Source organism: Leuresthes tenuis, unplaced genomic scaffold (assembly GCF_036924035.1).
Source record: "Leuresthes tenuis unplaced genomic scaffold, fLeuTen1.0.hap1 SCAF_14, whole genome shotgun sequence".
In the NCBI taxonomy this organism is placed as follows: Eukaryota; Metazoa; Chordata; class Actinopteri; order Atheriniformes; family Atherinopsidae; genus Leuresthes; species Leuresthes tenuis.
This window is the reverse complement of record NW_027325368.1, coordinates 15,673,015-15,696,366: the sequence shown is the minus strand read 5'-3', so window position 1 is coordinate 15,696,366 and position 23,352 is coordinate 15,673,015. Positions and strand designations below refer to the sequence as shown.

The window sequence follows — 23,352 nt, the reverse complement described above, 5'->3', positions numbered from 1 at the left end:
ATTGAGTTGACTTGAATGTGGGAGTGATGAAATGAGCTGGTAGTGAGAGATGGGAGGAAGACAGCCAAACACAACCCACTTTGGGCTGAAGTGTAAGTGTGAGTCATAATACCAAGACTTATGCATCACAATCACCATTCACTTATGGCTTAAAACCATGTACTAAACACCCTGTCTGATCTCACACAGGCACTGGATGAAAATAAGCCTACCTCACATACATGCAAGTTTGGCCACTTTGCAAGCTGCATCTCACCAATATTCACTTTTGTCTCCCGGCATGACTTCATTGCAATGAAATCCAACATTATCACTTAACGACACTGAAGAAGATAGATACTACTAAAATTCCCTGTTCCCCCCCCCCCCCCCCTTTCTTTTTTGGATCCGACTTTCTTTGATAAAGATTTCTTAACTCGCAACGGCTGTAGAAGTACATGTCTTCATAAATAGATCACATACATGCATAGACAGACACGTGTGACTTTCAGAATCAGTCAGTGAAACATGGGTACAGCAAAGTCAGACAGGAGATGGGGAAAAAGCCCGGCTGGACCAGTCGGCCAGTGACACTAACAAAGCCGAGTCTCCCTGTCACATGTAATGTCAAAGAGAGTATTTGTGCTATTTCATGAAAGCCAATATCTATGATATATTATGATAAAATGTAAAATCATTACTGTGGACCCTCGCGGAGGCTAATCCACACATACCTGGTATTTGTTTGTGTATTATATGTAAAATGTAGAGTAAGTATGAATGATAAGTAGAAGTGGGGCTGATGAATAAAAATGAGAAGAGATATTTGACGTGAAGAAGAAGATAGGACTGTCTTTATAGTTTCACTTTGTGGAGTGCACTGTTGGCAGCTGGGTTATTTTTAAGACAAGAGGGTTGTCTGCAGTGCACATGGCAATCAACAAATAAGGTGTTGGCATTGTGCCTACATGGATTCAGTATGCTCTCGTTAAGTAATCAGTGCTGACAAAGCATGCACCAAAGACAGTTACACACCCAAGAGGTAGGACGGATAGTGGGCAAAAAAAAGGAGCAGTCAAAATATCTGAGTAGTAAGTATCTGTTGATTCTATAGTTTCTACAATACATATGCACACTCAAGTGAACCATATTCAAACACATCCGAGCACATTTTCACCAAACCTTTAACTTCAAGCACCACCCTCATCTTTTTTTTTTATCCTCTTCTCACTTTCTAGGCCCAGCTCCCAAATCCTGAGTTTTCACACATTCATTTAGAGGCGAGAGGAGCAGATGAAAAGCTCAGGTAATTAGGGAAGTTTTGAGTGCGAGTTTATGACTTTAAGCACTTTATGACTTCTTTCCTTTGTTCTTTCCTTCTTTTTCCTCACGGCCTGAGTTCACAAAATTCAGGAAAATGTGTTTGGCCTTTTTTTTGTCATGTCTACTCAGGAGACTGCAATAGGCGTAGTTAAAACACATACATGCTTATGAAACACACACAGATATGTGTAATATATTTTTTCTCCACTGTTAAGTTCATAAACATGTTTTCCCTCCACCCTTTATGATTAAATGAGGCATTTAGGGATGGATTCCGGATATCCTCCCTAATTTGAGAATGAGCTCATGGTGCCGTGCAATGTCATCCTGTGTCCAAGCATCAGCCTCTAGAGCAATAACCATGTCGGTCAAAACATCTGCTGAAAAAAAGATATACAAGACATGAAGTGAGAGAGCAAGAATGATGATGTGGGAGAAGGTGGAAAAAAATCTCTGGCAAAATGAGTGAGACAACTTCCAGACAATGTAGAGATTGCAATTAAGATAGAGCCCTGTATCTGATAAAATATAAAGATGGAACTCAACAGCAAAGTGAATCACTATTCAGACAAGTTTTGCAAACATAGACGTGTCCATTCAAAGTGTAAAAACAAAGGCTAAGCAATCACCACCATTTAATGAGTGAGACAGACTCCTTTTAAAAGGCTGTGTAGTGTGGGCCAACCTATGTTGATTCTGACAGTTTACTTCAAGAAAGCAAAAGAATTTCCAAGTTATCTTAATAAAACCAAATTGTTTCAGGCTAGATATTCTTGTCTGTTTGACAGTGCATTAGCACCTTTCAGACATGCTCTACTTTTTTGTTATATGACTGCAACTGAGTGTCTGCTTCATGTCTGACTGAGCCCCTTGGTTATATAGCCATGTATAGGTCGAAAAAGCAATTCTTCTAGATCACTCCTCAAAACATGTCATCAAATAGATAAAAGACACTGCACTTGATATCATCTTGCTTCCTGGTTGTGTCTTCCCTTATTAGGTGCAGGCCTTTCACTGAAACTTAAATGATTCAATCTTGTGCTGAACGTTTCTGTGGTAAAGGTGTCTGCCACCTTTACCACCTTTAGGTATTCGACACACACAAACAAATTTACTGGGATAGTGCATCGTTTTAAAGAGAGATCTAATTGGCTTACATTGGACTGTTTCTTTCAAGTACCTTGAGATGACATTTGTTGTAGTTTGGCGCTATATAAATAAAATCTAACTGAATACAACCGAATACCATCTCACATCTGAAACTACTCCCGAGTGACACCTGGATGAAGCAGAGCAGCCGACAATACCCCCATCCTATTTGTCAAGATGGATGTTTTTGTGTTGGCATCAATACCATTTATATTTAAACATATTCACTCTATTGAATGAGAGGAAAGCATTACATTACACAATATTAATCTAACTACTGGTTTTATCCAATGTAACTTACAGATAAAAAATACATTGGGGGACAATATGGGGTTCAGTATCTAGACCAAGGACATTTCAACATGTGACCATAAAAACTGGGTCTGAAACAAACAGATTTCCAGTTAAAGGATGACCACACTACTCTTCCTTACACCAACCTACAGTTAAGCAGAAAAGACTACGAAGTTACAACTCTTATCACACATTCACTGTAAATCCTTGTGGGTAATCTACACAAAAGGTGAATGTTCAGGGCATGTGTGTTCTCACAAGCAGATCTTCTAAAACATGTCCGAAAAATGTCAAGCCTGCAACACTCGTTAAAACGGCTTAGTTGAGTAAGGGTGCCCTTCTTGACATTCTCTCCATCTCTCTCTTGCCCTTTCTCTGTCTTTCTTAAATTATCTACTTGGCGCTTTGCTTAATGGCAAGAAAAGTTTTACATGCAACACACTTTCACTGATGACACATTGTTATTTAGGCCAGGAGAGCACATTTCTCTGAAAAGTATTTGTAAAATCTTGTGAGGACAACTTGAGCCTTAAGGTGGTCATGGTGACTTGTGAGGGTGGTAAATATTGTGTATGCCCACATGTCTCTGTGTGCGTGACTCATATGCACAAAAAATTATGTCACGGCAGATGTCACGGCATTTATCTGGGGGACAAGTCACAGTCATATCGGTGATACTGGTGATGAAAAGTATCACTTACACTCTTTCCCATCGCACCCACCTGTTGTTCATTTCCACACACTGAACTGCCTACGCAGCAATTAGCCAATGATAATCTGCTCTACACTGTAGTAAGAAAGAAATTAAGATTAAAAGTCAAGCCAGAGGTCTTACAGCAACAACTTAAAGCCGAATACCTGAGACCAATAATGGTTCAAATCCCCATTTTAAAATGCTCACTTGAGTCTAGATTGGGTCCCATGGGTTTAAGCATTTTCTTAACATTATGTGAAATACACAAACTGTGAAACCTGTGAGTCATGAATAGGACATGATCAGCTCCGATCATGATGAAAGAACTCTGGAACTCTGTGTGTGTGGCCAAACTGGATTCTGGCATGTTCTTTTTTTTTTTTAATTTTGTAAATCAATTTGATGCAACACTAATAACACTAATAAAGTTGGGAGACAGGCAAAGAATTACTGAAAATGTTACTGAATAAAAAAGTAACACTGCACTGGAAGAAAACTCCATTGTACAGCTTTTGATGAGGGTGTAAGGATTGGGTACAGAAGGAGTTTCGGCAAAGGGCCGAAACCACATTTCATATGTGGGAAAGTACCATTGATGTAGATGGATATATTGTAATTTCAGTCTGTGGTTATTTCAGCACAATTACGCCACACTCCATTATGCAGGACAGAGTGGCTTTGAAGACACAGAGTACATGGTTGACTGGTTTATCTGTAGACCATTTGTGCCTCCTCTTTAAAATGTATGGTCCATTATGAGGAGTAGAACAAGACAACAACAATGACCATGGACACCAGCTTTTCTTGCAAGCTTTTTTTTCACCAGTATATTGCTGACATCAATTTTTTTATTTGCTTAAATTCTCTAAATATCATGGAGTTGTTGTTGGAGTGAAGACACAAGAATCATTTCTTTTCCATTTGTGTCTGTCAAATAAAGGTTAAAATTAAACAGCACTTCCAATAACTTCCAACCTTTTCTTGAAATGAAGTTCAAAGTAACTTGCTGTGAAGTAGATGTTAATAAGACATGCATTTCGAAACGGGTTGATTTCTAGCTTTAGTTCTGAGTGACTGTGTTCAAGCTTAAAAAATAAGGGTCTGACCAGATTTTGTCCTGGGAATTAAATGTTCAGGTCTCTGCGGGTTTGTTTTTTTTTCCTGTTTTTTTTTCATTATTAGATAAACTACTAAATTATATCTATTTGTTCACATTTCTGCCAACCAGTCAAGAGGATACAGATGTTTCCAACAACTCTGTTCATATTAGATCTAATTGTCTGGAACAGGATGACAGGCCAAAGCCCTTAATAGTAGTTCTAAACTGGTCCAGCCTAGACTTGACTCCAAGTGCGACACCAATTCCCGTTCAAGACACCAAAGAGCTCATTAGCTATCAACTTTCAGTTGGATTAATGTCTGCCTGTGGTAAGTTTGAGAATGGAAGACAAGCAAGGCCGTCTTGTGTGTGTCTGTAGCTGTGTGTGGATCCAATTAACAACTTCATGCAAACATTCATAATATCACTTATAGTTTCTATTACCCGGTTTGGCAGAAATGAGTTAGGCTGCATGGTGTGTAGTGTCATAGGTGTAACAAACAGCTGTGGTCAAAAATTGAAAATTAAAGCAGAAACAGTAGATTGTTCGTGTGATTAGTCATGAGGGTCAAATGTTCACTCAGGTCTTTTCGTCTTCTCTTATGTGGGATAACTTTTTTCAAAAATGAGTACAAAAAACACTTATTTACGAAGCCAAATACTAGGAAGATACATAAAGAATTTTAAGACAGAATGTTATTGCTAAAAAAGCTTCAATCCAGCTGTGGCATTCAGTCTTGGCAGCACAAGGGTACAAAGGGGAAGTGACTGAAAAGTCACAAAAGATTACTTGTACCATTTTAGAAGAGATACTTTTGCAACAAACAAAACCTATTTCTAGATATTCAGGATCAGAAGCCTCTGATGAAAATTAAGAGAGCATACATGTGGTCTACGTTTATGGGGTCATACCCATGACATGACAACTCCCACATATGACAAAGCACAGTAGGACCCTCATAAAGCTGTCAAAACAAAGATGGGCCAACAAAAACACAAAAACATGCATGCAGACCTCAACCCCCCCACACACACACAAACATGCAGACACAAGGCATCTCCTTTCCAATGGGTATGTTCATTTGGCTAACCTTTCCAATCAGCAGGAGGGATCCAAATTCAAACAATCCGAGCTACATTGTATGAAAACCACATCAGAATCATTTAAGATGCTGTAAACAATTTGACTTGACTGATAGACAAATGAAAAAGTGTACAGAAAACAGTGGGCACACTATAACATACTATAAACATCAAATAAACAGTATATTATGAAAGATTAAGCTTCCTGGCAACTTGCTCTGTGGTGGATTGCTGATACAACTTGATAGATACAGAACAAAAGGAATAAAAAAGGAGAAGAAAAGGGTCAGCCACAAACTTTTTTTTTTAAACCATCCAATGTATGAATAGCAGCACTAATGCCAAAATCATATTCTCATTACTTCATGTGGTATATCAGCCACTTGCTACTTCACATTCCTCTCAAGGCACTCAGACAGCAAAGAGACTGTCCTTAGAAGGCCTTGAAAAGTGAGGGCTGGTGACATCATTATTTTCAGCACTATCACACTCCAGTTTCTATTGTTATTCCTTTGTAATTTTCCACTTTAGCTGTTTCTGGATATGTGGAACACCATCATTGTCCAGGCAGGCTCAGACATGAGGTAAGATGGGAAGGATGTTAATGATGATGAAAAGGACAAATACCAGAAACACTGTTTGAACACATTTACTTCACGCTACTTGTTTGTGAAATGGCTGTAAGAGGGTCTTAACTCCAGCCCGTTTTATACACAGACATAATATGTGTCAAGGAACTGAATTTTATTTGTCTTCTGTGTTTGACACTTGAATGTCCTGCCCAGATGATATCTACAAGTCAGACATGACAGTTGTAATTTCCATGACAGTAACGTCTAAAAATTTGTTCTCAATGATCCCTGACCACCATCATGCTTTGTCTCAACATTCACCCTCACTTTATATGCATTTTCTAAGTTTGAATCACCAATAGTGATTGATCATTTATAGTTATTAGCTAAACTAAAAACTAACTGGGAATCTAAACTGTCCATTGTTTTTTAAGCTGATTACATGGTACTGAGGTTCATCCCAAAACAATATGTTACCAACCCTGTGAGATTTTGCAGGGGTTTCCAAGCAGGTAAAACCTCCTTACATCGTGTGAAATGAAAAGTCTGTTTTCTTACATTTCAAAACCTAAATGATACTTAATTTAGAGGAAGAAGAACCTTTAGGCAACTAGTGACCTGCTTGATTCAATTGGGTATAGTTTGTGGCCCTTTCGGTGCCTGAACAACATACCAAGAAATGAACACCAAATAAACGATGTTAGATAATTTACCTTAAAAAAAATACTCTAAATTTGTGAAAGGTTCCAATAGTGTTTTGCTGTCCTAGATGCTTATAAAAAGGCTTCTTACCTACTTCCCATCAAACCCTCAGCAATCCTTCAACACATGCTGCCAAATCCGCAAGGGAAAGGTTCTTTTCCTAAGTTGCTTTCACCTGAATGCCAGCTACCACAATCCTAAGTAACTGGATGTAAAAGTTTGCTTTTTTTCCCTTCTCTCTTCACTCAGTCAAATAATTAAGGTAATTGCAAGCATAAAAATAAATACAAAAATCTATTTTTCTAATTGAATTCTCTCCAGAAGCTACAACTGTCACCAAATGTTACAGATGCCTGACCGACAACCCGCTGAACTATAGGTCTTTTAAACAGCTCTATGTCTGTTCAAAATCATCTGTTCAACCTTTCCTTGACCCCGAACTTACACTGAAAGGCATTTGAATGGCTGGAGATGAGGTGCTCGAGCTCGTAGCTGTAGGAATGAATGTTGTGGAGGGTTTCTCGTTTTACAGCAAACTGGTAGCTCTCCTCCATCTTCCGGGTGCAGCAGGATGGACCTGGGTGCTTACAAACCAGCAGATCAACATCTAGAAAAGTCAAGCAGAAATGGACAAATATTTAAAACATTTTCCCTTTAAAGTAAAAACATTTACATTTTCATAGAAAAAAAAAAGACAAAAAATTATGTCACAGAGATTTGAGGTATGAATATAACTTAAACAATATAAAATAAAAAATACCATAAAATATAAAATTAAACAAATACCTTTATCTTTATGCAAAAGGATATATTTCTGTGTGCCATTTTGTCCATGGATCCTATTTACTTATGTTATGCTCAAAAATCAACAAAATGTAATTTGCTCAAACTTTGCATAAAACAGTAAAGTATGATTCTACACTGTAAAAGTATGTGTGAGTGTATGTTTAGTGCTCTGAGTATGCACAAATATAGCCAAGCCATAACTCCACTGACAGACAGAAGGGGCACCATGGCAGGGTGAGAAAGTAGACCAAGAATTCATCCATGTTTTCTGCTATAAATACTGTCTCTGCTAAATATACACCTTTGCCTCAATGTGAGACAACTGCACACATGATTGTTATATGCATTTTCACATGCAACTAGCCCTTGTGTTTGACATACAACTCAATTAAAAAATAAGTATACTATTACTAGAATCTCTAAAAGTAAAAAAATCTCATGCAGTTCTGTAATTAAACCACCTCTACCACTCTGATTAGATATAATGGTGCAGCTCCCAACAAACACAAATGACCAAATTGGAAAAATGTCAATCTAACACACAGTTATGTCAGCTGAAACTTTGTCCCACTCCACCAGTATCACTTGCTTCGCACCATTGCAATGTAAACACTTGACATCTCTAAGACCAGTCATTGTTGACATGGGCAGTTAAAACTGCACTTTCCTCACACTTATTTGCACAAATACACATATACAATGTCACTTATATCATACACAAGTCTGATTTAATAACTGATTTTACTGGGGAAAGGCCTGGATGGGGATGGCTTGAGGCAGGTGTTGTAACCAAAGCCTAAAGCATGGCATTAGGACAGACCACAAGACCAGCGCCTCGACGTCCAAATCCCTCCATGAAACACAATAGGGTTGCATTCTGAATCCCTCTTTCCCTTTCTGCTCCCACTCTCCCATTTGCCTGGCATATACTTGTGAGGCCTGGGTGTCTCTTAATTACCCAGTGAGGCTCCATTTGTTCCCATCCCAGAGCCAGATGAATGAAGTCATGACTGGCTTTCCTGCAGCTTCCAGCTCATTATCTCCATCTCTGTAGCAGTCCAATATTTTTCATTTTGACACTGTTGTTGCAGAGTCTTCTGCCTATCACTCTGCATAAAAGTACACAAAACATTTGCTGCCTTCTACAAGTTTGAGTTTTTGGTCATGTCACACAAGAACAAGTACTGAGTCACTGAATAAGAGTTCAACCCACCCCTGAGTTAAATGTCAATAACCGTTTTTTCTTTAGATTTTTTTTTCATTTAAGAATATTCGTTGTGAGGAGAGTTTGACGTCACCTCACATCACCCATCACGGATTCTAACATACCAGCGATTATAAGTAAGACTAATGTCACACACCACTGGACAAACGCTTAGGTGTTTCATGCCTAACACATTGATGCAGCAGAAAAAGATGGAGAGGAGAGGGAGGGAGACTGTGAATAGCATCAGTGTAAATACAGCAAGAAACCCTAAACGCATCTAATGGAGGAAAGCAGCAAAACACAATCTAAAATGAGAACAAAACAGCATGAAACCTTTATTTGAGGTCAAAAGTTGGGTCCTCCAATCTGTATGAATGACTTGTCTGAAGTAGGCAAGGGGCGGAAAAACCCATTAATATCCAAAAAATTATTTCAAGCCGAGAGCTTAAGATGTTGGTTTAGATGTCCCCAAAATTCAATATGGTAAATTTCTCTCAATGGGATTAGATCTTAATCTAAAATGTGCATCTTGACTTTTTAAGGAAATTTATCAGGGCTCCAAGTAAAAGAGCAACATTCCTGAATTTAGCTCCTGGAAAGCTGTTAATTAATACTGCTCGTCACTTGAGAAAACTATGTCTCTAATAGAAAGATTTTCAAAAGCAAAAATAATAAAAATAATCCTATTCTACTTTCTCTATATAATTACCCTATGTAGTGTCTGACCTTGCTCTTCCTGACCATGTTCTCTCCACTGGCCAGCTCCTTTTCTACTTCATGTTTGTGGGTTATATGTGATATGAAAGCAATATCCAGGGACTCCTGATGGAATCTAGTCTGGCTTCTGCGTCTCTTGCTCATATCTGCATGTTATAATATGATAGTCAGAAAGAATTTGGTTGGTTGTTAAAGCAGCAGTCTGTGTACCAAATATGTCAAGCCTCTTTCCTCAGTCATTTGCAGCCATGTCACTTGCTGGGCAGCTTAGTTTCCTCCTGTTTAGTCACTATAAGTACTTGAACGAGGCATTTAAGACAATGGAATCTATCAATATGGGATTGTCCCGTCTTCTTGTGAATTTGCTGGTTATAATCAATCAAAAATATTCAGTATACAGATCACACAAATCTGGAAAATAAACTTTCCATGTTTATTTGTTTCAAGAAAGTAAAGCATTGGATGCAATTTAAATTAAAAATAAATGCACAGGTTCCCACCTTCTCGAAGTCAAAATTTAGTTGGCACATTTGGCAACAGTATCAGTAAGAACATCTGGACTGCAAATTCACTCCAGAATTTTTTGCACAACCATTCAAGCTCTGTCAAACTGCTTGGGGACCAAGACTCAAGTGCTGCCTCAAATATTGATTTGGATGGTTTTGGAATAGTTTCTGACTTGACAACAGCAGAACAATAGCATTGCTGCTTCTGAGACATTCCTGCACATGTTTGGCTTTGGCCTGGTTATCTTGCTGGAAAATGAGCAAGACGTCATTTGGGGATTCATTTCTGTATCGAAATCTGCAAATTCAGTCACAGATCCATTCAGCAACACGTGTATCTTGATGCTCATGCTGCTAAGTCAACACAGATAATTATTGGCTCTGGTCTTTAAAAAAATTCCATAATACTAATTATCGTAACAAAGAGAAGCTATCTCAGAATGAATTTGTGCTAGAATAATCAGAAAATGTTTCATCATGTAAAAGAGTTATTGTATTTATTGTTAAAGTGTAAGCATCTAAGTGCCTATTAATGATCTGCACATTATTTGAATTAATTTATATTTGCTACTTTACTTAATTGTGTGAAATCAGTAAAAAAAAAAAATGGCAAACACAAAATAGGTGAATTGGTTAAGATATAAACAAATATATATATTTAGTATAAATCTCTTGAAAACCAAGGACCATGGCCAGTGACCTACTTTTGTGAAATAATTTGTAATGCTGATTCTAATTACCGTCATTGTCAAAAAATTTCTTTTATTGGGATTAATTCTAATGCCCATGTGTAATTATTGCCCAGTGCACAAAATATAAGATAAACATTTATAAGTCCCACAGTGGGGAAATTCACAATGCTACTCATTCTGCCAAGCTAAACAATAACACGCTCCAGACTGCATGTCAGCTTTTAATCCTAATTCCCCTAATTGTCCTCAGGTGGCAAATGCCTCTGGAGTAATTTGCTGTATCAAAAGCAATGACTCAGGGCTCTTGAGTCGTTAGTTACAATCTCTTCAGCAACATCTCAATGCCCTTCACTACACAAGTCAAAACATCAGAGTAAAGAAGCTGCCACTGAATAACTGTCCTGCTAACTCACATGCCATTCACAATATGTAGTACTCCAGCAGCTGAATAAAATATGCTATTGAGGAAATGCTGTAACCACCCTTTTCAAGCTTACATGCACCAACTCTAGCATTAACAATAAGGATTTATTTATTCCAGTTCAAATCCTCTTAACAGAGTGTAGATATTTTCTTCTGATTTGCACTGTGAGCAGGAGGGCTGTGGTTTCCTAATGCTGCTGTTTATGCTTTCTAGTGAACAAAAATAACTTTGTTAGAAAGCAGGCAATTAATACAGTCACCCTTCTCCTGCTTCAGGAAGCTAGTTCCCTTTGAAATCCCAAGATCTTCTGAACATGCAGGATATTTACCCTGTGCAGATTTGCTATGATTTGGATAGACCATGTTGAAAGAAAACACGTCTCAAAAGAGTCTTTGCCACATACCTGAATTTTTGGACTACCTTGAAACTCAACTGGAATGTTTGGCTTACCCAGACCCCAAGTTGGAACTGCCTATAGTGATTGGCACAGACTCCAAAGCCATACCAGAGGGCAGAGGTTGGACAGCCAGAGCATAAAGAAAGATGTGAGGTTGGTGGGCAAATAGGTGCAGACCTGCTGAAGCAGCGTTATATCAGAGGGGCATTCACCCACAGACGGGCAGAGTACTTATGTTACCATTTAATATCCTCTGTTGAACATGCCTCAGATGTAACCTCTCCTCACATGTACTATTTTCTACCCTTTGAACAACATGAATAATTTCTAAATGGACATATTGTTAGAGAGGTATATAACATACTTGCAACTGTAAACCAATAAATTCACATCTTTCTCTGTCAACACAAGACAGGCCACAGCTGAAATCTAATAAGAGATGCTGTGGGCAGACTGGCACATTGGTTTGGATTGATTAAAAAACATCAAGCACACTCAAAAATTAAATTTTTGAACACAATTTTAAAAATGGTCACTGTCTTCATAAGACTTATTTTCTTTCAACCACCAATGAATGTTTTTTTCTTCCATGAAAGAAAGAAAGAAAGAAAGAAAGAAAGAAAGAAAGAAAGAAAGAAAGAAAGAAAGAAAGAAAGAAAGAAAGAAAGAAAGAAAGAAAGAAAGAAAGAAAGAAAGAAAGAAAGAAAGAAAGAAAGAAAGAAAGAAAGAAAGAAAGAAAGAAAGAAAGAAAGAAAGAAAGAAAGAAAGAAAGAAAGAAAGAAAGAAAGAAAAACTCAATGGAAGTCTATTTATGTGAATTCTGAATTATACAGAAGCAGGTCATTGGGAAATGACCAGAAAAAGTAAACAACAGATGCTCAATGTTTTCAATAGTATATGGAGACGGTCAGCTCCGTGTGTGCTGTAACAAGTCCCAGTGAAACAAGCCAAGTTAAAAAAGGGAATCAAAATAACTACAGCCATTCAAAGGCTACGGTGAGCTTTGAGAGCTTGCCAAGGCCTTTGACGCTGTAACTGGTTAAGGATGTGGAAAGATGTGATAACACTCCATTGTGCTTCCATTCCCTTGCTATTAGTGCACGACCCTGCTTTTGTTATATTAAAAGATAAAAAAATTATAATAATTAAAAAGTACAAGTCATTTTCTCTTTCATTTAAAAAAAAAGTTGTTAATGACTCAGTAAATTAAAAACAATGTTCCAATATCACTTGGATACAAAAAAAGTCTTTTGTGTGTGCACAATCATGTAAGCCTTGCAGATCATTAAATATTGTTTAAACCGAGTTGTAAAAGAGCATATCTCTGAACATTATCCAAGAATCCATAAGTGCAAATTATGAGTCTCAACAGCACCTCTAACTGCCTGCTTCACAACTTATCTCCATAAGGGAGATATCAGCACCCCAATTACGATATGGAGCATTTGGCAGTGTTATACTAAAGAATACATAAATCACAGAACAAGAAACTTTGTGTAGCTGATCAGCAAAGATATGCTGATACTGAAACTGGCACTGAGTTCTAATCAATGTTTATAAATTGGGGCTCACTGATCAGCTGTCTCAGTAATGCATGGCTTCTGTTCAGAATCATGTTTCGGGAAAGCATGTTTTTTTTCTACATAACTACATGCAAGAACACAAAATTTTCAAAAAGTGTATTCAAGCAATTTTTTACTACTAACTCATTTTCAAATTGAACTCATGCTATATTTATACATCCAAAAATTTCAAACATAGACTTACTTTACAAAATTCAAAGTAAGCACAAGAAATGTGTGCTACAAAAGAAAATGGATCAGACTCAGTGAATAATTCCCTAAATTCAACAATTAACTTTATAATACTGGCTCAGTACCTAATAAAGAACCTCCTGATCCCTATAATCCCTATATAGACCAGTGCTGACCAACATGTCATTGGGGTCATCAGGTGAGAACCTCCTTTCATCGGTGTTTCATCCAGTTGGGCCCACGACACCTGCAGGAGGCTAGACAGTGATCACTGGCATCCCAGAGTCACTCCCCTAATGCCAGCCATCACTGCTCCTCATATCACAACAACCAACTTTTCTTCCACAACCACAAGCTACTCCAGCCTCTCACCAACTGCACACCAGTCATTGCGGGGTGGGGATACAAACCCCGGTTCGGGCAGGGGGTAGAAATAGAAGAGGTAAGGATAAGTAGGAATGGGATTCAAACTCTGGTTCGGGTAGGGGGTAATGAAAGTATAGAGGGTGCCAGAGGTGGAGGCAGAACAAGACACACGAGCAGATTCAGCAGACAAACTCACCTAAACAGTCCTACAGTCACTAAAAATACCAGCAAATACAAGGCCATACAGGCCAACTCACCTGGAATGGCCACCTGGTTTCAAAAGGCTCACATGGGCCACACCCTCCATTTAAATACATCCTGGATTTCTTACTTACTTCTCTCAAGAGTCTGTTTACCCTAATTGTTCCCCCTGCTTCCCCCCCAGCCACTATTGCTTCTTATAATCCAAATCCACTGACTGGCCCTTACTGTCTCATCTGACATTTCCTTCACTATTTTCCTCACACTCTGTCCACTTACATCCAACTCCCTCAACAATGAGACAACAGACTTTGCAACAAATTCTCTACATCCTACTTCCACTGGACATAAACTAACTTTCCATCCTTGCTGCTCTGCTCCTAATTCTACACACCTAAGCTTTTTCCCTTCATATGCTTCCACTACTAAGTCCTTCCAATGAACAGTCAGCTCTATGAAATAGACTCTCATTCTACTCCTAGACCACAAGACTATATCAGGCCTTAGATTTGTAGAGACCATTTCCTGGGGAACAACAAGCTTTCCTCCTAAATCTACCAGCATCTCCCAATCACAAGCATCCTCTAAGCTGCCTTGCCTCCTTATTGTCTTCTTGTAAGCACAACTGAATTGCCACTCTCTTCACCTTAGACCCTCCTAAATGTGCCTGCCTTCGTCTATCTTCAATACCTGCAGCTAAGCTTCTTAATACTTGATTATGTCGCCACGCATGCCGGCCTTGTGACAGACTAAACTTAAAGCGTGACAAAATATGCCTTAGAGTTGCAGTACCTGAACATAACAAAATGCATTGAGAAGAAGTGCAGCTCTCTTCAGACAGGATCATCCAACAGGCTGGTTGCCACACTCCTGCTACTTTGTGAGAAATCTGTTCAGCACACATGAAACGCAGTACAGTATCCTAACACAAACATCAGGCTGTGGAAGGGCTGAAGACTTGCCACTTCAAATTTCAAGATTTGCTTTTGTTGGCATATGATCTTACAACTGAAGCAGTGTAGCATAATTGTGTACACACACACACACACTCATATATGCCAAATCTCCCTCTCTAACAAGCCCTTCCACTGGTCATCTGTTCTTTGAAGACTGGACTGCATTTGACCCAAAACAGAACACATACAAATAAAAAAAATAACACATGAACATCTTTATAAAAAATGTGGGGTGTGTCTGATTATAATGGCCCCATTTACTAAAAGCATTATTACTACTTCTAAGTGAAGGGATGGATATCCATGCTGCATCTGCCAATGCAATGAAGAATAGAAAAGCTTGTGACACAGACCTTACCCCAGACTGCTTATTTTTTCAGATCCTAGGTACTTCCATTGTCTTTAAGGGAAAACAACTACTCACAATCAAATATATATTTTCTGTTGCTAGTAGTGACACCCTGCTAAACAAACATATCAAGTGGTTTGGATGCACCTTTCGGTATGTTTCCTCACTTGGGTATCCATTACTCTTCTTTCACTTACAGAATGCAGACTCAAACTGGGTGATATTTAAGCTGCAACCAACTTACATGTGACTACTGCAACAAGAATCCTGTTCTGCCTCAGACAGCTGTGTGCCAAAACCTGAGCATCGGTGGGGTTAATTACCTATTACCTAAGTGAAAATATGTCAGTATAACCTGCAGTACACTTACATATTATAATGCATATAATTCCAATTCTACTTTAATTTACTGATTCATTTAATTAGAAAACAGAAGAAGTGCCTATGTAAATTCTCTCTGTAAATTTTCTACTTCTACTTCCATGGGAAGCAGAAGCAGGGAAATATCATGAAGACAAGAGTTACAGGAAGCAATGGAAGTTTGAGCTGCAGCGATACTGCGCCGTCCTCTCAGCCCTGTTTGCGCAAACAGGTGTACAGCAAGCATGATATAACTGTAGTAACTTTTCAGCAAATTTTCAGGCAAATTTAGCATGGCTGAATCAAAGCCAAAACCTGCACAAAATGAGTTTTGCCTCAAACACAATTGGAACCAATGTTAAGAAGAAAAGAAAAGTGTACAGGAGGAAACCACATACCATAAAGTCTTCAAAGTATCTGGAGATACTATCACTGACACTTTTACAGACAGAGGATAAATATTAGAATCATGTCAGTTAAAGTGCAAAAGACTATAAACCTCTTTTGTCGAAACATCAAGAGCCTCTTTCACACATCATGGCTTCTCAGCTCATCTGCATGGAGTGTTAGGAACTAGACACCTCTTTGTCTAAATACATTTGCTCAACAGAGTTGCTCAACCATGAGAAGACAAATCAATCAATCAATCATTCCCCTTACTGTGAATCTAATATTGTAACCTCCACACTGAGAAATGAAAACATACTATCAGTATCGCATTAGACCTGCTCTGCTTTAAAAAACATGTCTACAACTTTTCACTGTGCCAGGATGCCCACTGCGAAAAAGACATTACCCAAAGAATTCTTCAAAGTTTTCTAAATGCTCCCTATGCGATAAGCATCTGAATATATATATACATATATGCATATATACTTACAGATTGCAAAAACGCTGTAAACTGATGTAAAAAAAAACTAAAAATGTTTTTAATAGTCTGTCATAATGCACCTATAATAAACGTGTTTGCTGAGGATGCTTTTTAACTCTTCAAAACTATCTTAAACTAAAATGCCCAATGTGGCCAGACAGAAAAGTTAAGACAGAGAGCAAAATGCCATCTGTTCCTCTTCACTAAGGACGTTTCTGCAATGGAACAAATCTGTCAAAGTGATGCAGACTATGACAAAAGTTTTAAGTAGTGATCAGCACATTATTCACGTTTGAATGGTATGGTTGTTAAAAGCACAGGGCTTGCAGTGTACAATCTGATGCGATTCCTGTTCCTCAGCCAAAGTGCTCTTCATTATATTCGCCAAACCCACTTGCTCACCTGTGCCAGGTGTCTCTGGTACGCGTTGAGGCGGTCCGACCTGCCGCAGCTGGAAAGCGGTCTTTACTTCATGACAGCTGTACGCCTCTGCGTCGAGGACAATCAGAGCAAATATAACGACCGTCAAAGTCCAGACAGAGCCGCAACAGTTTACGCGTGGGCATATTCCTCGGGACATTGCCGCATCTCACACCAGGTAACCTTGTGGATAGCCGACTGTAACGGGACTGTAAACTGAGGGACGATGTTGAAAATAAACGACGCGTAAGTATAAGCAACGATTAATTTGAACATCTGACAAACCTTTCCCTTTTTCACATTATTGCTTGAGGTGGGTGGGAGCGCCTCACGGACAGAAGAGGTCTGGGGTCTTCTCTTTGAAAGGGGAGGAGAGGTGTGAGCTGAACGCAATCTGTCCCGCGCTCAACACTTTGCAGTGGTCGATTGCCTCCGTGCCTATTTCCAAAAGCCCTGCGCACATTCCCCTCCCTCTCTGTTTAACTCAGCGAAGCGCCCCGACTGAAACTCACTTTAATATCCTTACACTGCAATGTCTGTATCTCAAAATCACTGTATATAAACTATCGACAATAGTGTCAAACTAAGAACTACGAACTAAAAAAAAAAGTTTATTAGGAATCCAACATTGGAACATATTGATTCGCAGAAACGTTTTACTGCGACTCATCTTGTACATATAACCTGCTTTTCTTTTCTTTTTTTGCTGTTAAATAAGGAGCACCATTACACTTCTTGAGGACGATCACCATCACTGTCAGGGTCGAAGATAAGTCAAAGACTGCCAACAGACCTCTCCAAGAAAGAAAATTAAAACAGCTTTTAAGCATTTGGTGACCATTTTTTGCAGTTGATTGCCTGCATTGGAGAGCGCAAGCATCCATGGGGCTACTGGTTAGGTTTACATTGATGCCATCTTGTGGAGAAAATGTTTAATGGCTGTCGACAGCACCCCCGCGACCCTACGGTTGGATTAAGCGGGTATAGAAAATGGATGGATGGATGGATGGATGGATGGATGTACATTTCATATGTATGACCAATATATAGTAGATGTTTGACTGCAATGTTAATGACCATGTCCAATTGAGAGGGTATATCCCATGTGATCATTTATTTTTTTCATTAATCACATAGAATATTGGTTCTTAGTTTAAGAAGCCTGCATCCCGGTACAATCCACAAATTAATATATTCTCATCCATCATTTTAAATGTGGAAATATGGAATATTAGGTGTAAGTACTGTAACACGCGTTTTATATCCACTTCAGTGTGCCATTATGTATTCTAATGACAGCATATCATTAGTACGTCAGTACTTTTTGCTGTTTGGCTTGTAAAAGAGGGCCCTCTTTTGGACATAAAAGGTGCCACACCATTAGTCATGTGGTAACTGCCTTGAGGTCTGATTTCACATGAACGCTTCATCAGTAAAGTTTTAAGTTGTTGTGTGGGGGCAAGTTTTTTTTTTCCTGCTCCAACTGGTTCACACCCGACCAACAGCCAAGTTGTCATGCTTTATGATCTGGTGAATCATATGAGTTTGTTTTCTACTGAGGAGAGAAGGACTGAAACATTCTTGTTCATGATAAAAATAAAGCAAAGGAGAAAAATAGAAATACAAGAACAGTACCTACGTACATGTTTTTTTTTTTTTTGTTTAATACACTTTGCCCCAAAAAAACCCTAAAAACAATTTTCCTCCACTTATGTGACCATTTTAAATGCCAGATACTTTTAGGGTGAGGATTTTACACAGGGATAACACAACAAGCTTTAAAAGAAAACATTGTTAATTAGCAGTCCCGTGGATTCTAATATTATTGGCACCCTGGGGGGGAGTGGGGTGCACCCAGGTCAGGTTTACAGCCCATCGCGGGGCTAACAACACAAACAACCCCCCCACACTCATATTACTCACACTACACTACCGTGCAGCACATAATGGCTTCAATAAATAGTGATATTTTGAATGCAGATGGTCTCATTTAAGAATAAATGTATAAATAGTTAAATATCTCACCAAAACGGTATCAGAACGTTGCCCTCTTTATTTTAATGCAGGTGAAAGCTTACATAGTCACAATGAAATGTGACATTAACATCAAATCACAGGACAGTTAATAGCTTTTTAGAGCACTGGTTGCGTAAACCACCAAACCTCACAGTGGACAGAGGGGGGTGGTAACATGAATGATGGCTCCGTTCTCTTAAGTTTCCACATAAATGATGACAGTGAACCAGCATGCATGACAGAAAGACCTTTCCAAAGTGGAATGCAGTCATTACTTATACATCTCTGCATTTCTTACATGTCAAACTGTTTACAACAAGCTGCGTCTTCATCGTTTAACTGACAGTCCCCTGGGAGGATGCCACTGATGAGGCATTTGAGAGGAAGAAGCTGTGATACGATGGTCTGGCAGGGGAGGCAGATCAGTGAGGTTGGAAGGTGAGTGTGTGTCCAGTGGAAGTGGGTTGCAGGGACTTTGTGGTCCTCTCTACTACAAAGCTGCTAAAGGATTTGCGCATCAGAGGGCAGGCATAGCGGAAATTAATCAAAGAACTCTTACCAGGCGACACACCCCCAAGTCTGAGCAGCCTGTGGTGGGCATTCCCCAGCTGAGGGTGTCTTGTGATAAATGGCTGAAACACCCGATGAGACTAGGGTGTCCAACCGATGATGTGCCATCCACATTCCACAAATGAAAAACCGATAGACCCCTTTGTCTATTCTCTATTCTTCTCCCCTCTGTTCCCACCTAAGGGTAGAAGCTGAGGGAGGCAGAATGTACAGCTCGATCCGGCCCTTCGCTCTTTGCCTTCCTCACCCTCTCTACCACTATTGCTTTCATCCCTCCTATCCCCTGATCCCATGTAGACACCCCAAAACACATCTCCACACAAGGTAAGTGCTGTGCAGAATCATTAGGGATTGAAATACCTAGCCCTATTAGTAGAAAGAAGAATTGATTGATCTGATATTGTGCAAGGTGACTTCCGGTCAACCAGTTCATTTTCCCTGGCTTCCATCCAGATCAGTGGCGCTGTAGTCAGTGTATCTCATTCTAAATTTATTTCTTTTTTAAATTAAAGAAACAAATGCAGGTAAACTTTGGATAATCCTGATAGATGAATTGTGCTTACAGGCAATAACGTGTAAAACTGCTATTAAACCCCCCCCCCAATGAAACTCTAAATGGGATTTAATATTTTCCTTTGAAATAAGAACAGTTTCTGCACTCAATGACAGCATTTACTTATTACAGGTAATGCAAAATGCAATCTCATTGGGTTTTTTTTTTTTTAGTGCCAAAAAATTGATTTTGGATCAAAACATTCTTGATAAGATATCTTTTGTGTGAAATGTCGAGTGCAGAGACATTTCTTGTAAATAGCCAAAATACAATGTGAGCATGTCTCTCAATAGCCCAGAGTAGCTCAACAGACCTCCAGGTCTGTTTTAATGACTGGCGTCTACATTTCCTACTTCCTGACTGCAGTTAGCCTTTGATCATGTTAGCAGCCTGGAGATTAGCATGCATTTATTGAAATTTAAGTCATGTTTTCAGTATGAACAATAGTGCTTTTCATTTGTTCAAATATATTTATTCATGATTGTCAATCATACTGCAAGACAAGTGTATTTGCAAGGCATGCTAATAATAGCACAGCTTATAATAATATTTTATCTTGAATCTTTACTTTGAGGAAGGTGGGAATCTGAGTAACAGAAGTAATATTGTTACTGAAGAGGAAAAACAACAGCACTTAATCAGTGAGAGAGGACAAAGTAAACTCAGATTATGACAAAGGAGTCAGCGTCTATAACCAGCTAAAGAATTCTGTCAAGAAGGTGCAATTTTGTACCAAATCATGCCCGATGGATATCTCCCAGCTGTGATACCTCATCTGGGTTCAGTCTTCACTTACCGGATAGGGGACCCTCAGTAGAAACTGCAGTGTATTTTGCTCGGACTTCCTCCCTCTCCTGCAACGCAAAGATCGTCTTAATTAATGAATGTGAAGTATCAACAAATCAGTTATCAATACGCAGGGAGCCTAATGCAGCGAGAAGCCTCAAGCTTGGTGCACGATGTTAAAGCTTTATTTTTCATCCTGGAGAAACATTTGTCAAAATCATGTCAGTCAACAAACACTGCCACAAAACAAGCATATAAAAAGCAACTTGTATACAAATGAGATGGATGGCTGCATGGGTAACGGTCACCTTCGCAGAGTGGAATTCTAGATTCCAAAATTCTATGACGGTCTGGAAGAAACAGATCTCATGTTCGAAACTTCGCCTATTACGCAAAATCAATCAAATCCCTTGCCCAGATGTTGCCATCTTGCCATGTTGCCAGGGAGGGAGAAATTAAATAAAAATTATTAAATCGTTTGGGAATGAATGTCAAAACTGTCTGGCGCAGTTAACACCTCGGTCGTTTCCCTCATTGAACTTCACACAAAGAAAGAAAGCAAATTACTACCGCCAGCTGGCAAACTAAACAGTTAAACTGAGTCTGCAGCTGATTGTAGCCTACTGGGTAAGACCTGTCCGTCGCGCTGGCCAGCGGACACTAACCCGTTTGTTGACAAGAGTACGAGCCGAGCATGGAGACTGAGGAATTCTCTGCATGGCTCCTCCAACACCTGACCACGTTAAGCCTCTGTGGCAGCGGGTTCGCGAGCTCGTCTCAGCTTGCAACTTTACAATGAGCTGCAGCAGGTGTTATCAATTTCCTTAATGAGCACCGACCACAAAGCAGGGTGAGGGAAATATGTTTCTTCCGACAAGGTGTTATATATTCATTAAAGCACAGAATAAGCCAAAGCAGGTGTTTTATTTGGTATTTTTAAAATCCTATTACCCTGATGCAATAATGACAGAGTCCAGTCAAATCTTCATACTTTCTTGCTAATTAAGTTTTTTCCTTGCCTAAATATTGCTGTGACCTCAACTGTTGATTTCCCTCGACTTGGTTTCACCTAGTGTTTAATATATCTCCTATCGAGATCATTCAGGACTTTTTCCCAACCACATTTCTTTCTCAGATATCGTTCACAACTACCAGCCCGGTTATCATAGTGCATTGGACAGTTCTCAATCCAATTTTAGTAGCTCAACTATCTCCGTAGTTGTCTTGTTTGTTTGATGCGAACCAAGAAAATTTGACCCTTGTGAAATAATGTAATATATTTTTTACGTACACAATATGTATTTTCATCACTTTTGTTTAAGAAATGACAAGCTAAATATAAATGAATTTGTACATGGTTTCTTTTTTACCCTGATTGTTAACGAATGTGTTCGGCAGATGGCGCCAAACACCCTACACCCTACCCTTCAGTCCTCACGCAAACGTTTGTATGCTCATTTAACTGTGTGAAGCTGTCAGTGTGAAGTATTGTAGTACAAGATAAGGTCAGTGGGAGATGAAAAGTTTTTTTTTAGACTGCCTGTCTAAGGTAATATACAATGTTTCATTTACTCTTCAGCAAATGTTACTTTTAGTTTGGAGCAAAACCTAAAACCTTTGAGTTGAACTAATCGCCAATGTCCCAAGTAGGCTGTTCACACTGAGTCATCAGTCACCCCAGGCATTCTTACAATACAGCACGAGCTGTGCAGAGCAGAAGAACAATATGTTCCACTCTTCACACCATCTGTAAAAACCTCTCTCCTTAAGTTGTCCCTGCCCTTTAAGCATATAACAAAAAAAGTGTTTTGCCTTTTACGCCAATTAGGTCAATTCATTTGTCATGACATAAGATCCCTCATGTGTCCTCCTACTGAGTCGAGCAGTTTGTGTATTGTCTCTGGATGCTTTAGCCCATCAGTTCTGGCCTTTTAAACTGGGGGTTTAAGAGCTTACAAGGGGTTAAGCCCGTCAACCGCCTGTTTGAGAGATTACTGTCTTCAGTCTCCCATTTTCACCTCTCTGTCTTGGTGCACCAGCAGAAAGTGTGAAGGGTGGACATTAGAGACTTGCCTCAGCTTGAGGTCTCTAGAGGAAGGAAGTGGTGATAAATGAGTGTTTAGAGGCTTGATTAAGTTGATCATTGCCTCATGCCGTGCAACTGCCTGCCAAGAAAATGTGGATAAGATTTCTATTTAAAAAAAAAAGCATCTTTTACCAAGACAATCCTAAAGTGGATGTTCTTTTGTGCAATGTGTAGGAATGCGTTGCATGCATGAAACATATAGTGGTCTACACATCGCTGATCAGAGCAGGAACCTTATGCTTCATTTGTCCCACAGAGATGTGAGTAATGGAAGTAAGACATTCTGCATCATTAATAACACTCTGACATCTGTCTCACTCTCTGTTCCACTGGTGCCTTCTTCGTCCTCACCTGCATGGTACTCCCATGTGGACAGAATCCCTCTGAGCATCACTAACACATGCAAGAATCTTCATGCCACTGCACAGCCTTTTTAGAAT

At 39.2% G+C, this 23,352-nt stretch overlaps 1 protein-coding gene across 2 annotated transcripts in view; it reads right to left on the bottom strand.

Annotated features, from left to right (window-relative positions):
* The window catches only part of LOC140269071 (glypican-5-like), a 95,594-nt gene extending 78,260 nt beyond the window's left edge, over nt 1-17,334 (bottom strand). For both annotated transcript variants that reach the window (XM_072364094.1, XM_072364095.1), the window contains exons 1-2: nt 16,884-17,334; nt 7,341-7,502 (exon numbers count right to left, since the gene is read on the bottom strand). In XM_072364094.1, the coding sequence (XP_072220195.1) occupies nt 7,341-7,502; nt 16,884-17,061 (340 nt within the window). In that variant the 5' untranslated portion in view covers nt 17,062-17,334. The remainder of the gene's footprint in view (nt 1-7,340; nt 7,503-16,883) is intronic.
* Nucleotides 17,335-23,352: the final 6,018 nt, after the last annotated feature.